Source organism: Colias philodice, chromosome 31 (genome assembly GCF_061535455.1).
Source record: "Colias philodice isolate Cphi_HAF_F1 chromosome 31, ilColPhil1 Martin Lab GWU primary, whole genome shotgun sequence".
Taxonomy (NCBI): domain Eukaryota; kingdom Metazoa; phylum Arthropoda; class Insecta; order Lepidoptera; family Pieridae; genus Colias; species Colias philodice.
This window is the reverse complement of record NC_143116.1, coordinates 514,553-533,481: the sequence shown is the minus strand read 5'-3', so window position 1 is coordinate 533,481 and position 18,929 is coordinate 514,553. Positions and strand designations below refer to the sequence as shown.

General features: G+C 33.1%; 2 protein-coding genes across 5 annotated transcripts; both read right to left on the bottom strand.

Moving 5' to 3' along the window:
* Positions 1-679: 679 nt before the first annotated feature.
* On the bottom strand, positions 680-7,677 carry LOC149474998 (uncharacterized). 2 transcript variants are annotated; one of them, XM_089713909.1, is made up of 4 exons: positions 7,351-7,677; positions 2,626-3,468; positions 1,757-2,547; positions 680-767 (listed from the first exon to the last, which is right to left on the bottom strand). In XM_089713909.1, exons 1-2 carry the CDS (start codon positions 7,552-7,554, stop codon positions 2,719-2,721), a joined length of 954 nt encoding a protein of 317 aa, XP_089570035.1. In that variant the 5' UTR covers positions 7,555-7,677; the 3' UTR covers positions 680-767; positions 1,757-2,547; positions 2,626-2,718. The 2 variants fall into 2 exon arrangements, with proteins under 2 accessions (XP_089570035.1, XP_089570034.1); XM_089713908.1 differs by having other exon boundaries at positions 1,757-3,468.
* Positions 7,678-9,514: 1,837 nt separating this feature from the next.
* On the bottom strand, positions 9,515-18,758 carry Coq2 (ubiquinone biosynthesis protein COQ2, mitochondrial). Of its 3 annotated transcripts, XR_016318130.1 has the most exons (8): positions 18,467-18,758; positions 17,533-17,865; positions 16,485-16,660; positions 15,245-15,392; positions 14,564-14,757; positions 11,707-11,895; positions 10,335-10,829; positions 9,515-9,818 (listed from the first exon to the last, which is right to left on the bottom strand). XR_016318130.1 is itself a non-coding variant. In XM_089713898.1 (7 exons), exons 2-7 carry the CDS (start codon positions 17,858-17,860, stop codon positions 10,647-10,649), a joined length of 1,218 nt encoding a protein of 405 aa, XP_089570024.1. In that variant the 5' UTR covers positions 17,861-17,865; positions 18,467-18,758; the 3' UTR covers positions 9,515-10,646. The 3 variants fall into 3 exon arrangements, 2 of the variants coding, with proteins under 2 accessions (XP_089570024.1, XP_089570025.1); XM_089713898.1 differs by having other exon boundaries at positions 9,515-10,829; XM_089713899.1 differs by having other exon boundaries at positions 9,515-10,829; positions 18,345-18,476.
* Between the last annotated feature and the right edge of the window lie 171 nt (positions 18,759-18,929).

Genomic DNA, 18,929 nt, shown 5'->3' with positions numbered 1-18,929 from the left:
TTAATTTTCTTTATTAAATTAATATTCCTTAATCAACTTAATTTTCATTAATTACGCAAGCACAGAGTAATAGGTATTTTCAAATGGTAACAGCCATTTATAAGCTTCGCTATTTCACTCTTACGTGACTAGTAATAAAACTTTAAAAATAACGTCATCGTTTTATTTAAAACTAGCTGCGCTCAGCGGTTTTACTCGCATTGCTCCGCTATATCTTAGCGTGATATATAGCCTATAGCCTTCCTCGATAAATGGGCTATATAACACTGAAAGAATTTTGCAAATCGGACCAGTAGTTCCTGAGATTAGCGAGTTCAAACAAACAAACTCTTCAGCTTTATATTAGTACTAGATTTCCGCCCGCGGCTTCGCCCGCGTTTTCAAAGGAAAACCCGCGTAGTTCCCGTTCCCGTGGGATTTCCGGGATAAAACCTATCCTATGTGTTAATCCAAGTTACCCTCTATATGTGTGCTAAATTTCATTGTAATCGGTTCAGTAGTTTTTACGTGAAAGAGTAACAAACATCCATACATCCATACATCCTTACAAACTTTCGCCTTTATAATATTAATAGGATGGATTAAAAAGTACAATGACTTTTTTTCCTAAATATTGAACTTTATTAGTACATATTACAAAAGTCTATGGTAATGAGAGAGGAGGATAATAAAACAACCATTGTTCTGTATAGTTTATTTTATATAAATAACATGCTTGCATGGAACATATTTTGCAATTATTTAAAATAAATAATATGCTTTATACTCTGTCCATTATATTATTTGCTTTTTGACAGCTGCACGCCTATGAAGGATTGTATTGTCTATGTTAAAATGTCATACAAATAATTATCGTTCTTCATGGACAGGTTCCGCCCACTTAGTGATGTCTACACAGAATTATTCAATGATGGGTCGATAGATTATAATAATCGATAGAAATACTCTGTAAAATATATCCGATACAGAAAAACTCTTCTATTATGTTATATAATTTAAACGTAAAGACAACCAAATTGTAAGATAGAAACCAATAAAAAATAAAATATTAGTTTAGTTTAGTTTTAACATACAATGCATAGATATGTGGTATTATTATTACATATCTTATTAGTACGTTTACGTTGTAATTATTATTTACGTACCTGATTCGATTTATGATAATATTTTGAATTTATAATTGAAATGGTATCACAATCGATAATCTTTTGAACATCACTTCTGGTATCACCCGTCGAGCTGTCAAAAAGCAATTCTTATAGTGGACAGACTATAGTTGATATGCTTATTAGTCAGTTCAATAAAGAAACGAATCTTCAATGGCGGCCAAAGCTGACTTTGACAGATGGTAGGATCATCAAAAAAGAAAATAAAAATAACGTAAATTGATAATTATTTTATTAATTATTTCAAATTGTTTGTTGACAAACTTTTTTGTTATTGTATTTGTGTATTTATATGAATTATCATATTTACGTATACAGAATGTAATAAAATCCCCATAATACTTGTAATAAGCCCATAAAACTGAACAACTTTTCCCAAAGAACATATTTTGTCAAATTCCAATAAAACATTATTTACTTTCGCAAATGCATAATTGTCATTGTAAATTTATGATAAAAACTATTATAGGGAAAATCAAATACATTTTAGTGATTTTATTTTTCCATTTTTTTTTTGCATACCGTACGGCCGTGTGTGAGCGAGTGGGAATGATAAGCGCCGCCATTGAAGATTCGTTTCTTTAAAGAACTAACTAATACCTAATTTTTGATGCCACAGATTAACAACTTACAAAAATGGTGAAAAATCCCTATATTTATTGCAATAATTAAAACTGCATAATCAATTTGATGTTTTTTTACAATAAATAGTTACTTGTCATCTATTTATCTATGACACTGTCTATGAATAAACTAAAAAATGGCGGATTTTTGGCGCCAAATTTTTCTTATTTATTCATTGTATAATATATAAAAACAGTTGATTTCAACAGGTGATTACGATTAAAATATTTATTAAACTTGTTCACAGCATATTATTGCTAGCAAAAACTTACCAATGATATTATAAGTAAAAATGTGTAAATAACAACACATCATCATAAAACATTATCAACGTAAGACAGCATGATTCAGTTTTTTATAAAAAGAGACAATTCAAGGCAAATCTGGCTATTTGGCCGCTCCTAGAGCCGTTTTAACTAATGTATATTTTGAAGTGAAACTTCTTTATCGGGGTTGGAAAAAAATGTAGTGTAACATTTTTTTTATGAGTGACATTTTTCCGTTACGCGCCATCTTTTTCTTATCGCGTGATTCGACGTATTTCTGTAAATTTGCATAATATTATAGTAAATTATTTTTTGAAAAATGAGGTCATAAAGAAGTTTCACTTCTTACGTGTGTATTAGTACACGCACACATTTTTTTTATTTATAATATCATTTACTATTACAGAATATCTCTACATACATCTAAAAAAAATGTTGTGTGGTTTTATGAAACCACGGTAAAAGTGAAATTGTTCGAACGGTTCCGAACACTGCTTTGTGTAGCGCATGTCGCGTGACGGTCGGCTGCCGAGTAGGTATACCTACTCGGCAGCCGCGATACACGCGACATGCGCTACACAGACCAAAAAGTTTGAGACGATGTAATAAAAGTTTCACTTTAATAAACTTAAACACCTAAATAATATAATAATGAAATAAACTCAATGCTTCTTTACATCTTTATCTCTATGAATACCTTTCAATTTAAAGATATGATGTTTTAACAGCACTTTATTCAAAAACTGCTCACCGCAAACACAACTATACAACTTAGACAAAATTTTCTCTCCTGACATATGTACTTTAATATGTTCGTGCATTTGACAATCACCTACACATATCTCTCTACAAAAAACACACAAACGAACATCATTCGTCAACGAGAGACCGACGAGAGACGACGATAATTTCGGCATTCTAACCTCCGCATACTTTGGCACGAAATATGGTTGCGGATCGCAAGCTATTGCATTGCTATTCTTATGTTTCAACGCTAAATGCTGCTTGAATAGACCTTCTTTCTTTGTCTCATACTGGCATATAGCACAGTAAAGATATTTCGGGTGACTTTTAACGTGTTCCCGCAAGTGTTGCCTGTTTTTACACTTGTAGAAGCATATTTTGCAGCTGGCGACACTCTGTATGTTGTGCACTTGGAAATGGAACCAGAGAGTCCTTATTCTGATGAATTTCTCGCATTTCGGGCATTCGACGCGCAAATGCCCGCGAACTCTGTAGTGATGGTATATTATGTGTAAGGCCAAGTGTCTCTTATTGAAGAATATGCAATGACACTCATCACATATGAAGGTTTCTCGTTCGACGCGCGTTGCGTCTTCGGAACTTAATAGATGATCGGTTTTTATGTGCTTTATAACTTCGTCTCTATCTTCAAATATTTGGAGGCACATCTGAAAGAATAAACTCATATTATGTATGTGTTTATTTATGTTGTTGATTGTTTTCTTGAATATGTTATATGACGTACACCAAAAGTTCGTCTTATTGAATAAATAAATGTTTCGAGTTTGATTTTACCTATATTTGATACTAGATAAAAATTTTAATAAGCTCATTTCCACATTACACATAATCTTTAGTCAGTAAGTTATTGAATTTTATGAATAAGATAGTGTCCCTGTTTGTGTATAACATCTGATCCTGATAAAAAGATTAAAAAGCTTGGCTGCATATTTGATTCGATGTCCCCGAATTTCATTATTTTGTGCTGTTTAATCGATAGCTGGTAGTGGATTTTCTTAACAAACTGCTTTTCTTTTCCAACAAAAATGCGTAGTTTTTGTGAAAATCGAAATTGAAAATGATATTTTTTAAGGTTATTTTTGTACTAAAAACGCAACTTAAAGTAAAATCTTAAGCCATTATAGTATCAAAATGTCTAATTATCACACTCACACGCATTATTTTTAAATATATTTACGTACCTATTACTTTATTTACATATTACAATTTATTTTGTTAAAATAGTATTTTAACAATTTAGTATAGCCACAGAACAGTAAAGTAGATAGAAGTGTGATGTGGGCGTGGCCCACGTGTCACTTGTAAGGTAAGATCACCTAACTTGCTCTCAGTTGTGCGCAGAAAAATATTCGAGTCGGTTGTCAGCTGTCAAACCTTTTTTCCGTATTTATTCATTAATTAGGACGTGTTGTTCGGTATAAGAGTGCAAAAATGATAGCAGACGAAATAATATCAGCAATGGAGGCATTTCATACCATCGGTAAGTCTTATTTTTATTTATTTTACATATAATATTTTATGTTATATCTTCGCTTGTAATTTGTCAAAATTGTATACAAATATCTAGTCAAAATGAACCTTAATCCGTAAGAAATTAGTACTATTATAGATTGAACAGCAAACAAGAATTTCTGGAATATTATTGCAATAAACAAACGAATGTCGCTTTAGTGATGCTTGTGGCGCATATCGACAGTATCGATACTTTAGAAAAGACAAACATTATAAATATTAAATTTTATTTTATTTTTCCTTAGCTTTCATTTGTCCAATTTATTTACAGATTTCCCAAAGAGGCTAATTTAAAAGAGAAATGGATAAATGCAACGTGACGAGTTAACTGAATGCCGAACAGCACTAAGCAGTCTAACAAAGGCCATCGATACAGCAAACCTACGGCAGTTCCAAGATTTAAAATAATGCATATTTTCTGTTTGTATTTTGTAAATATAGATTAATACTATTCTATTCCGTTTTTTATTTAATAATAATAATATAAAAAGACGTACTTAGTAGTAATAAACATACTCCAAAATGTGACACATTATACTATACTCGTATAATAGAAAGAAAAAAAAATACACAAAAAATATTTATTTTTGAATTATCGATATCTCGATATCGATAACAAGGCTGACATCCCTCAGGGCATAGCATCAGATAAATATCAAGTTAATGTCATTAATGTTGAGTGACACGAATTTCAACCTTATCTCTATGTGTTGAGGTTCAAAGTTATATCTATCGAAAACTAACGCCCTCTGTTGTGGAGTAGCTGAATGTTTTTCGAATTTGGAATTTCTGTGCAATGAGAAACAAAACAGCTAATATACCTAGAGATGTTATACTAAAATAAACCGTAACATGGTGCGTTAGGGTACATATTGAAATGCTGAATTTATAACCTTAGTCAGTTTTTACTCAAATTAAGCTGTCCAATCAAAGGCATAGTTTACTTGTAGTGTACTGTATAACTATCGGTTTAAATGTGTGGGTTTGGCGACACTGGTTTTCATACTAATTATGACATTATCGCACTTCTATTTGTTTTTATTGTTCTGTGAGTATAGCCAAAAATCGTTCCATTTTGTATTCACAACAAGCCACAGATAACACAGATTAGTTAATATGACGCAGATCACAGATTAGCAATACAAATATACTAGCTTATCATAGAGTATAAATGATACATTTTAATTTTTAATGTTTTTTTATAGCTCACTTGCTTCAGTTTTTATAATCGATTAACTTTTACTTTTAGTATTCAAATAGGTAGCGAGGAGCGAAGCGACGAGCGTGTTAGGTTAACTGTTGAACTGCCGCACGAGCCGAGCGAGCGAAGCGAGCGTGCCGCGGCAGCGGCCGGCGAGTGCCAGAAGCGACTTTAGGGCGATTCCCACTCAAACAAAAAAAAACTACGTAGGTTTAAACAACCTGTTTATGTTTATTTATGTATCGTAAAATTTTTGTTATTATCAAATGCTATCTAAATTAAAATTACGAAGTGTCTAGTCGTCCGCTAAACGGATGAATAAAATAAATTAGTCATCCGATTACCGGATGAATAAAATAATTTAATCGTCCGATTACCGGATGAATAAAATAATTTAATCGTCCGATTATTCGGATTACTAGATAACCTTTTAACACTAAAGCTAGTTGGGTTGGACTAAAGCAAAGGGGGCTCAGGACTTAGAAAATTTTTGATGGAGTTGGTGTCATTATAACACCTATTTATTATTGTTTTATCGTAAAGATTACGCTAATATAAGCATGTTTTATAGGAACAACTTTTCTCTAAAATCAAAAATGGCCGAGATATTCGCCCTCAATTCGTTAGGTTAGGTTTAGGTTAGGTTAGCCTTTAGGTTAGGTTAGGTTAGGTTTCTTAAAAAAAAAACTACACAGAAATAGGAGCCCCGCGAAGCGGGGCTCCGTCGACGCGCAAAAAAAATCAAGTTTAGGTTAGGTTAGGTTAGGTTTCTTAAAAAAAAATACACAGAAATAGGAGCCCCGCTTCGCGGGGCTCCGTCGACGCGCAAAAAAAAATCAAGTTTAGGTTAGGTTAGGTTAGGTTTCTTAAAAAAAAAACTACACAGAAATAGGAGCCCCGCTAAGCGGGGCTCCGTCGACGCGCAAAAAAAATCAAATACCTACGTGTGCCCTCCTCCCCCCACAAAAAACCTATAATACGTGCGGCAGTTCTCTAAAGAATTATCGGACGATTAAATTATTTTATTTATCCGGTAATCGGACAACTAATTTATTTTATTCATCCGTTTAGCGGACGACTAGCGCTGTCCTTAAAATTATTTTTGACAAATTCATTTTAAAAATCACTTTCGAATTATATTTATTATCTACAATTGTGAACGCGTCATATAACATTTATTATCTATAATGGCATGTCGTAAATACGTGGTAAATACAAACTTACATTTTTCAGGTAATATAATTTAAGAAATTGTTATAAATAAATTAATAATACGTAATTATATTTAAAAATATTGCCTGTGTGCGAGATTACTAGAAGTTTTAATACGACAATGGTATAAAAGTGTCGTTTTTAGTACAAAAATAACCTTAAAAAAAATAATTTTCATTTTCGATTTTCACAAAAACTACGCATTTTTGTTGGAAAAGAAAAGCAGTTTGTTAAGAAAATCCACTACCAGCTATCGATTAAACAGCAAAAAATAATGAAATTCGGGGACATCGAATCAAATATTTAACCAAAAGCTTTGCTACGGTTAAAAGACATTTTCTTACAATGGTAAAGCTAAAAAAGGTATAAAATAAGTGATTTCAAGGCAGTCGAATTTCACATTCGTTATATATACGTACAGCGTACGGGAATCAAACCTAGTTCTACACTCACGCGTCAATCACTATACCGAGAAAGTGAAATTAATAAACATTAAATTTACTTAGAAACCAGCAGTTTAAAGTTGCCAAAAACTTAATAATACGGTAATAATAAGCTGTTCTAACATTTTGAGGTTATGTTCCATACATCAAAATTAACTCACTTTACACAGATTTTCGGAGTTTCCATGCAACAAGTTCAACAATTCCTTCTTGTGTCTCTTCTGTTTATGGCATTCTACTTCTGTTTCACTGTACCAGTCTCCTTCAGAACATCGATCACAACTAAACATTTCGTCATCGTAATTTTCTTTCATATTCACGGTGCCCAGCCCACGGTCAATCACCTCGGTTGATGAACGAAACATTGTTTTATATTAAGCAATAAGCTGTTATAATAAAACTAATTTGATAAAACTATTAACTTTTGGATTTGGATTGTTGATGTTTTGTCGTTTCGGTTTAGGAGCATCATAGACGACAAATGATCAAATCAACCACAGATAATACTCAATAGTCAATACTCAACTGTCATTTTGTCTATGGCGATTGCTGTGTTGCCAGTCGGCTGTACAGTGTAATTAAAAATTAAAAGCAATAATATTTTTATTTTCACGCTTTTCTATAATACTGAATACACGGGTGAAACTGTTGGCGAAAAGCTAGTATGTATGTCATAAAATCTTGTATACGTATTTCTTCTGTTTGTGTTTGTCTCATTAATACTTCTGAACGAATCCGAGAATGTTTAAATATTACAAACGCGAGCAGTCGCGGGCAAAAGCACAAAATGTACAAATTTAGTCTTATGCATACTGGAACAGAATTTAAATGTTAACCATATTAATTATATAGGACGGATTAATATTGCAATAGTATTTCTGACCTAGGTAGACGCTACTTAAATATTTTTTAAGAATCTTTTTGGACATTAGGTACAAAGTCAAAAAATCTTTACTTAGGTCCCGAAGTGCGTTAATCATGGTGTATGTACATCCTCAATTCTGCAGATATAAATTATCCAATAGTTTAAAAAGAATCAGGCTAACTCTACATTTGGGATTAATACTTTACATTAAAAACTAAAATAAAACAACACAGCATTGGCAAGAACAAATTTTATTTTACACAAATGCACACAAATGTTTAATTAACAAAGCCATAATTATATTTCTAATACATTCAACGTTAACGCCGATAATTAATTTATTACTAAAAAACGACATAGTTAAAAATCTAGGGATGCAATTTATAAGAAAAAAAAATTCATCACTGTCAAAAAACGCGGGAAATTTTACTACCTTTGAAATTGACATGCTAAGAATTAAAAAAAAAAAATTGTTATAGTTTTTTTTTAATTTAGCAAATTAAAAGTTTGGGAAAAACTAAAAATAGTTCCTATATGAATTTAACGTATGCCTTATATTAATTGGTATTTGGATTTTTTTTAATGAATACTCAGAATATGAGGTTAACTTAGTTCACAACTAAGCTTTTTACTGTAACAACTCAAAGTATGTACAATTATTCTTACATTTGAAATGCATTCACTAAATGTATATTTAAACAAAACTAATTTTTGGTAACGATTTCTAAAAAATTACATAAATTATTTACACAATAATATATACATACATACTTAGGAACTAATGGGCTATGCTTTTTCCTATTTATAGTTTTATGGCCATAATGTTTTGCCGTTACTATCAAATATATTGTTATAAAAGTATATAATTTGACAATAACTTGATGAAAATTACCACTGTAGTTTGAAATTAAAAATATATGGTTGTTCTCAATTTTGAAGATACAACCATTGAGATAATATTACTATACGTATGGAGGAGACACCACGAACAAAATCTGTGCGCCATTTTTTGCTCTAACTAAGTTTTAAAATTTATTATCTAGTTAGGTTCTTACCGATGAAAGTTATTCCTTTGCATATTTCCATATTATTTGTATTATTTGTGCAATATCGTAACACACACGAAGGCATATTTGATGCGTTTCACTTTAAAACCATTAAAAAAAACCGCTCAACATACGCCATGTGGCGTATGTTGAGCGGCACATAAGTGATGTAGGCGGTGTCGTCTCCATATATGTATATCTCAATGGATACAACATTATTACTTGAATAAATTAGAAATTATTACTACCGAACTGGATATTATATGTCCTATAGGTAAATAAAATATAATTACAATATGGCCAACATTAAAAAACCTTATTTAAGTCACAGCCTTAAAATTAAACATAATATAACCCCTTAACATAAATAAGTTAATCTTCACTGTGTTTCTAAAACTCCGCCAATACTAGGGTGTTAACCCTCATTTAGCTAAAATCAAGGCTATAAAATATTACTTATTTATTCGATTCGACAAATGTCACCACTTCGATAATTTATATCATTTGACATTTGTCTCATAGACTTCATTTAAACTTTTAACTTTTAAATAAACCGCAAATAACATACAGGTAGTTAAAATTTGTTTGTTTTCAACGCATCTCATTCAAAGTAATTTAATTTACATAAGGGCTGCAGTGTATAGGGCCTTTTATTTGTCTTTGCTTCGTTTATGTTGCATTTAAAAGTATCGGCGTTATACTTAAAAAAGTATTATAACTAGTGATGCAACGAATACTACTTTTACAAATACGAATACGAATACGAATATCAAACCTACTATTCGGCGAATACGAATACGAATACGAATATCTCGCCTTGGTAATAAAAGACTTATTTATTTAATGAATGTTTACTCTTCTAATAATTAAAATTTACAATAGGCAAATTTTTATTAAAAAAACATAAAATTCGTAGATTTTCTGGTTCTAGGCGATTTTTTTTTCAGTCTGGATGTTTCCAGCCGTTGAAAAAAGTCTTTCCGAAGCACTGTACATGGCTTCAGTGAAAAATATTTTTGGGCGAGTTTTTTCTGACTTGGAAAATTGACATCTTCTCGCCAAAAGGGCAGCTAGTGGATCAGCAGTCTCTGCACACGTCATATTTTTACGCGCGAATTTTAAATCTGTAGTAAATAGAGTTGCGTACAAAAATATTCGTTTTTTAAAATTTGTATATTCGCCGAATACGAATATTCGTATTCGTATTCGTTGCATCACTAATTATAACGCAAACTTCAACAGGCATAATATGACAGACACAAGTTATAAAATATAAAACTTGTACATATACCGTGGCCCCAAAATATTTACTACGTAACTTACGGGGCCCCAGTAACACAACACACACACACAAACATTTATTGCGACACAATACATTAGAGGCCCCATATTAACAATTACCCCATCATCACTACTTTATCAAACAAAACTTGAAGTACTTAATAGTTACTTGTACCAGTAATTATTATACTATCGCCTTGAACACAGTACAAGTTATATTTAAATTACACCGGGGCCTCCGGGGCCCCAATTTTTTAACCTATATTCAACCAAAAATACAGCTCTTCGTTAGATTCGTATCTTCGTTGCCCCTAAATTTTCCCCTATTCTCTATATACTTACTATAACCTCCTCCTAAAATGCCCATTAAAATTATAAGACCTACCCACGCGTTGGATTTGAATTTATTAGCGCAATCTTCGGGGTTATCTGGATTCAGGGTGTATATCTGAAAGTGAAATAATTATATATTAATATACTAATTTTAAATTTATAATACTCCTTCTAAATACTAAAATGCAATAGATATTATTTTCATAGTAAACATTTGTTGATCAATAATGTTGTTGGAAATTTTTCCGCATGTGTCACATTTGCCAACTGCACATTTTTTAACATATTTAATACTATATGAACATATGCTACTGATAAATTTATTATTGCTGTAGTTAGCATGGTACATGGCTCCCTGCATGGCCCGCATATGCGGCCAATCCCACATTCATATACCACTTAAAACCCTTTTGACAGTTATATCGTCTGTGACACTATATCTATGCACTGTAGTGACTAAAGTAGGGTTAGCATATGCTAGCACGGCACCTGTCTGTCCGCATGGTTTGCATATGCGGTCAAACGCATCTATCACTAATAAAAAATGACTAAAGTAGGGTTAGCATATGCTAGCACGGCACCTGTCTGTCCGCATGGTTTGCATATGCGGTCAAACGCATCTATCACTAATAAAAAATGACTAAAGTAGGGTTAGCATAATATGCTAGCACGGCACCTGTCTGCCCGCATGTGCGGCCAATTCCACACACATTCATCACTTATAACACTTGTAACTATAGTAGGGTTAGCATATGCTATCACGACACCTGTCTGCCCGCATGGACCGCATATGCGGCCAACCGCACATTTTGTAACATCTTTTATACTACATGAACATAAGCTACTGATAAATTTACTATTATTGCTGTAATTAGCATGGTACATTTCTCTCCGCATGGCCTGCATATACGGCCAATCCCACACGCATTTATCACAATTGATACACATACACAACATTTATGACTATAGTAGGGTTAGCATATGCTCAGCACCTGTCTGCCCGCATGGCCCGCATATGCGGCCAGCCCCGCATAGTATAACGCTCCCAACTCAGCCGCATATCCCGCCATGCTAAAACCGGCTAAACTCAGTAATAGAGCACACGATAATGCCGGTTTTGTGTGTTCCCCGAACGTTAGTGCTGTTGATTTCACTCCGATGCGGGAATCGTCGAGTTTATCCTGGAAAAAAGGAAATAATTACGTATTACGTATTAGAAATTTCAGTGCGAAAAAACTTCAATATTATCAATTATAGCTCATAGAAAACAGTCCATTTTGCCGTTTTCACCTACTAAGGGCCCTTAACCAGAATATTGTAGTATGTATTTTCGTAGTTATGAATTTAATTTAATTCTGTGTAAAGTATAAACTGTGTAAATTAATGTAAGCTGGAAGAGACTATTCTCCACAAAGGGAATCCTAGTGTGGAGATTAGTGCATTGTACTATCTACAAAATGTTTAAGTAACAATAAAGATTTTTGTATTTTGAAAAAAAAGAAAACATTATTATTGATGCAACTTCCTATTTCACTAAATATGTATTAACCCCTTATTGCATGAATTATTAAGGAGATGAAATAAAAATTATTTTTTTGCAAAAAAGTGTTTATTAGACCTTACATTATGAGATCAAATTGAGAAAAAAAATTATTTACTTATATTATAGAAAATATGAAACGGCGCCATATATGGACTCGTATGCAGTGTTTGTTGTATTTTTTCTGTCATATATGGCTTCGTATGCAATTAGAAAAAAGTAACTAATTAATAAAATAAAAATATATTCCGGACTAATTTCACACACATGGTTGCTAGGCCCCAAACAACTAAACTTAGGCTTGTATCCTGAATGTTAAGTCAACTGATATAATATCATATACTACATATATTTAACATAAATCCTATCCTACTAATATTATAAATGCGAAAGTTTGTGAAGGTGGATGTATGTGTATGTGTTTGTTTGTTACTCTTTCACGCAAATACTACTGAACCGACTTCAATGAAATTTAGCACACATAATATAGAGGGTAACTTGGACACATAGGATAGGTTTTATCCCGGAAATCCCACGGGAACGGGAACTATGCGGGGTTTTCTTTGAAAAAGCGGGCGAGGCCGTGGGCGAAATGTTAGTACTTTATATGGATACCTAAATGACACCCAGAATCACAGCCAACTTATACTTCGTGAAATTGCTTAAAACAATTACGTTTGTCATTATAACATAAAAACACGTTATATTTTTCACATAACGTGAAGGAACGAAATTGGAACAATATAGGCATAGCTGACGGGCGTTCTTCTTCCAAATTGGGTAATGACTAATCCCATCAGATCGTTCAGAATCAAAGTGAAAATCTAGATGTCTTGCAGGAGTTTTTCGTAGCTTTTTTGCGGCAATTGGCGAGTCAGGAATATTGAGGAGACTCCAGAGATGCCGATGTTCCTAAGTTTTTGAGAGACGACCACGTCTTTTGGTAATAAGAGCTTTCCCTGACTTTCGCATTTGCTCTGAAACGGCTAATTAAAGATCATACAGTGGCATATAGTATGAGTCTGTATTTATTGATGATGATATGATATTTACATGCTTAGCAGTGAAATGAAAGTGTCCAGGATCGATACTGGAACAATCAGTGAAAGTATCCTTGAATGCATACCGAGCCACATATGACATAATATATTTTGGGCGGAATGCATACGAAGCCAAATATGACAGATTTGGAAAAGTACAAAAAAAACATGACTAAAGCAAAAAAACAACCAAACCAAATGTTTTACCTTATTTTAGAAAGACTTTAGTCTTTCTAAAATAAGGAATGAAGTAATATTTTTTTTCATGGCTTTACTTACCTTTTTGATATTGAAATCTTAATTTGAAAATCACGGTTTTTTCCGCGCACCCAAACCGTCGCACACGCTTGACTAAATCTATAATATATCTGATGGATAATATTTACACTGTATAAATTAATTACATTCCAATTCTCGATGAAATGCTGTTTAAGATGTAAGGTAGTTTTTTTAGATATTGTTTATAGTTAGCCTATAAAAAATTCATGAACTTCGTCGTCCATATATGGCTTTGTATGCGGTAAGGGGTTAAGTTAACTATAATCACTACATAATATTATGTTTCGTATATTATGTAAGATGTAATTTAAAAAAATGTGTGCGTGTAAACTTCTGTATGGCCTTATTTTTCAAAAAAGAATTTTCTATAAGCAACTTTACAGAAATACGTCGAATCACGCGTGGTATGGATAAGAAAAAGATGGCGCGTAACGGAAAAATGTCACGCGTAACGAAAAATTGTTACACTAAATTTTCTTCCAACCCCGATAAAGAAGTTTCCCTTCAATAAAATAAAATATTTCCTAATTAGCTTCCGTCCGCGGCTTCGCCCGCGTGGTGATTTTATTAAAAGATAGCCTATGTTCTTTCTCAGGGTCTAAAGATTGTCTGTGCCAAATTTCATCAAAATCAGTTGAGAGGTTTAAGCGGGAAAGCGTAACAGACAGACAGAGTTACTTTCGCATTTATAATATTAGTAGGGATGAAGTAGTTTTTGTAGCTTTTAACAATTTTAAACAAAACATTTATGCATATTCAGAAAATAATACAACAATTATTTATTCTCGAAGTGAAACTTCTTTAGGCGCGTTGGAAGTAAAATTTCAAGGTCGCATCATGGCAAAACCGTCACGTCATGGAGTAAGTCGACGATTTTTGTATCTTTCTTGTGATTTTTTTAATGTTGCTATAATTAATGTAATTGGTGTAAATATATTTGAAACTTGCTAAAGAAGTTTCACTTCTGACACATATATCATCAACTCTCACCTGATGAGCATAAATAGTGTCATACAGGACCGTCCAAGCCAGCGCAGCGGTATAGAGGGGCAGACATACATCCATCGCCAAGTGCCCCTGTAGGGCAGTATACCCTAATAATGTGCCCCAGTTGAAAGTTGCACCCAGACATACTTGGGGGTAGCGAGTGAAGCGTTTTGCTAGCGGGTATGTTACTACTAGCACTGAAAACCATTATATAACACCATAAATATAATATACCTACATGTTTAAACTATCCTATCTCTCAAGTTGGATCGAACTGCACATGGTGTGCGAATTTTATTAAAATCGGTTAAGTGGTTTAGGAGTCCATTGAGGACAAACATTGTGACACGAGATTTATATATATTAAGATGATAATTTTTGTTTAATTAGCTATCCGCCCGCGGCTTGGCCCGCGTTTTCAAAGAAAGGATGTTTTCACTTCTGACACTTGTGAAAGTGATATTTCTCCACAAATAATCAATGCATCGATTTTAATTAGCATCTATCGATTTTTGGAGCTAGAGAGACACTGTTTAAAAAGGTTTATCAGTATAAGCAATTGTGCAGTTCTAACAAAAATAAAAAATATTATATTATGACGCCGTTACAAGGTTACGTTGTTGAATTTTTCGTGAAGTGTCAAATGTTGCCTATTAAAAAATTACTATAAAATTAAATACTTACGCATACTACTAGCTCCCAATACGACACTATAGCAATTGAGCTGTAACAGTATACCTAGGGCTAAACTAAGCTGTAACGCTAGGAACCCTATAGCTTGGCTTTGAGATATCGCTCCAGACACTAGCGGTCTGTTTTTTGTCCTTTCTACCTGGAAAAATCGGGGATTTTATTAATAATGTGTTTTTTAAGTGAAAACTTCTTTAGCGGCGTTGAGCACTTTTTCTGTAATGGGTATAAAATGTTAAACTCGCGTCAGGACACGTGACCTGATCGAAAAAGCGTAAGACGGATAAAATATCAAACATGCTCAACGTTAATAATCAAGTTTTCACTTCTGCCGGCACTCCCCCAGTGCAACCCGTCTTCTTTTTTTAAGTGTTGTGGGGGTTTTGGACTGTGAAATAAACGTGTAGATATTTGATAGGACGCACGTTCGAACTTCGAATCAATCAATTTATAAACACTTGAATGCTATACAATTCAAAATTAAAAAAAATCTAGATTTTAAATAAATAAATATTTTAACAGGTTTACAACTCATGGTGTTGCCATCGCAACGTTTGTATTTTAAATTTTATAGCTGTAAATTTCTTAGATATTTGAAAATTTTAAAGAAAAGATGCATTTCGATTGTAAAGTCAGGATTCGAACCTGCAACTTTAAGTGATAGGAATGTATGTATTATAAAAACTTATCTATAAACTCAAAACTCAAACCTAAACATTTATTTATTCAATAAGACTTCTTCTAGAAGCACATTTGAATCGTCATTACTTATTATTTTTAACATTTAGCACCGATTCGGAAGGCAGTATCTACGGAGAAGAATCGGTAAGAAACTCCATATATGTGGGATTTCATGTTACATTTATTTACATACTAGTGGTCCGCCCCGGCTTCGCCCGTTGTACATATTTAGTATCATATGTCCTTCTCCTGGCTCTAAACTACCTCCCTGCCAATTTTCACCTAAATCGGTTCAGCCGTTCTTGAGTTATAAGTGGAGTAACTAACACGACATTCTTTTATATACATATATAGACTAGAGGTCCGCCCCGGCTTCGCCCGTGGTACATATTTCGCAATAAAAGGTAGCATATGTCCTTTCTCGGGTATCAAAATATCTACATACCAAATTTCATGCAAATTGGTTCAGTAGTTTAGGCGTGATTGAGTAACAGACAGACAGACATAGTTACTTTCGCATTTATAATATTAGTATGGATATTGTTTAACTTACCATAGCATCAACATCTTTATCCCACAAATCGTTAATCGTGCACCCCGCGCCCCTCATCAACCCTGCCCCAGCGAGGAACAACCCCGCAGTATACAGGCTTGTTGTTAGATCGACGTTACCGGGGATTGAGGCGAGCGCTATCGACCATGAGCATGGGAAGTAGAGGAGGTATACACCTGGAATGTGGGATAAGAACAAATTATATAATCTTAAGTAGGGATGTAACGATACGATACTGATACCGATATTTGTAATAAAATATCGGCGATACCGATACCAATATCGATGGCTTGGTAGAAAAATAAATAGTGAATTATTCATAAAAGTTACCAATATTTAACAGAGACTCAACTGTAAATCGTATTCTTTTAAATAACAATGCCAAATCAAAAAAAAAGAAAACCATTTATTTTAGTATTATTATTTTACAAAGTGAGTTAAACTTTAAGTTATAACATACAATCAGTACCTAATAAAAGTTTACTATTGGTAAAGTTTTTTCAGAAAAAGAAATGCGCACGCGCGGGCAGCCTCCCGCATCGTTCATTGGGCGCGGTTTTTTGAATTATTTGATATTGGTGTCGGTTGTTTTATAATCGGCGATACCGATATATTGGCTTGCCAATTACATCGGCCAATATATCGGTATCGGTATCGTTACATCCCTAATCTTAAGTAATCACAACTAATATTATAAATGTGAACTCTGTCTGTCTGTTCATCTCTTATTCACGCCTTAACCACGAGAGAGATTAAGAGCAACTATGGAGTTTCTTGCTGGTTCTTCTCCATAGATACTGCTTTCCGAATCAGTGGTAAACGTTAAAAATTACTTTCAATACATGTAGTACAATTCATATAAGGGCCGATTTTTCAATGCTTGGATAAAACTTATTCGTCGAATAATGTATAAAACTACCATTTTAAAAACGTATTCTAATTGCCCGTATTTGACAGTTTACGTGACATTTTAATATTATCATGTAATACTTTATTGGAAGGATATGTTTTATCCAAGCATTGAAAAATCGGCCCTAAAACAACTTACCTATAGGTTTATCCCATCTAGCCAACTTAACATACGGATCTATCTTCTCCCGCCAATTCAAGCTTAAACTACTCCTTAACTTATCATCTTTAATCTTCTCTATAACAATTTTCGGTGTACTCGTCTCGATAACAACCTTCTGTCGTCTTTGATCACTTTGCGTTGAATGTACTCTATGTAAGACTTTTGTCTGGTCTTTGTAGTATGGTTGACCACATAAACAGGATAGTTTTTGTACATTTGCTATCTGCTTTGGTAGGTGTAATGTAGTGATTCGAAATAATGGTTTGAAATGCATTTTGGTGTAGCGAAGTCCTGTATTCAACATTGCGCCTGGAAAATATAAATTGTGGTTATTTAGAGTCCGTAAAATTCTGATCAGCTGTTTTTACGTTAAAGAGCAATAAATATCCATATAATATACTAGCGGTCCGCCCCGGCTTCGCCCGTGGTACCTACATGTTTAAACTATCCTATCTCTCAAGTTGGATCGAACTACACATGGTGTGCGAATTTTATTATAATCGGTTAAGTGGTTTAGGAGTCCATTGAGGACAAACATTGTGACACGAGATTTAAATATACTAAGATGAATGTTTACGATTATTGTATTAGAAGGTAGTAGGAAGTAGATTAGAGTACAATTATTATGAAAAAGGAGGAAATTTTCCACTGCAAATTATCTAAAGATCGATTTTATTAAAATAAGGAAAATCGTACACAAAAACAACTGCTAAATGCATCCTCAAATTCCATTGGATACACGTAAAGCTTTATTTTTTTATAAATAAAAGAATATTAATTTTACTTACGTAAATAAATAGGAGGGCAGTTTCCATCAAAATCCTTATTATTATGACATAATCCTAACCTCGAAATCTTATAAGAAAAAGTAAGAGTCAATTATGAAACAGGATTATTCAATAAAACGTACCGGTTTTTTCAATAGCGAAAACCTTGGACTTGACTTCAAGGTCGGATATGTAAAATTAATTACACTTATTTCCGATTATAATACCAAGGTTATAAACAATGCATCGAAAAAATGTTAAGAATGTTATGCAATATTTAATCACATTTCCAGCACTTCCATGACAATACACCGAATATTTATTTTAGATTCTTGTAATAAAATATTATCTGAAAATCGTGTTGCTAATAAAAATTTATGAAAATAGATTTTTTCATAATAATCGAAACTTGAATGGACCGCGGTATGACACCAATGTGACAGAAATGTCAAAATGCTCTTCTACAATCTATGGAATCTATATGAAATACACAGATCTACAAATATAACTATTGTCTGTGGTTAGATACACAGATAATGGCCACTTCAAAGCAATGCAATCGAGTATTCATTCGTTTAAGTTTTGATGAAATGGTAAAGTATTCCT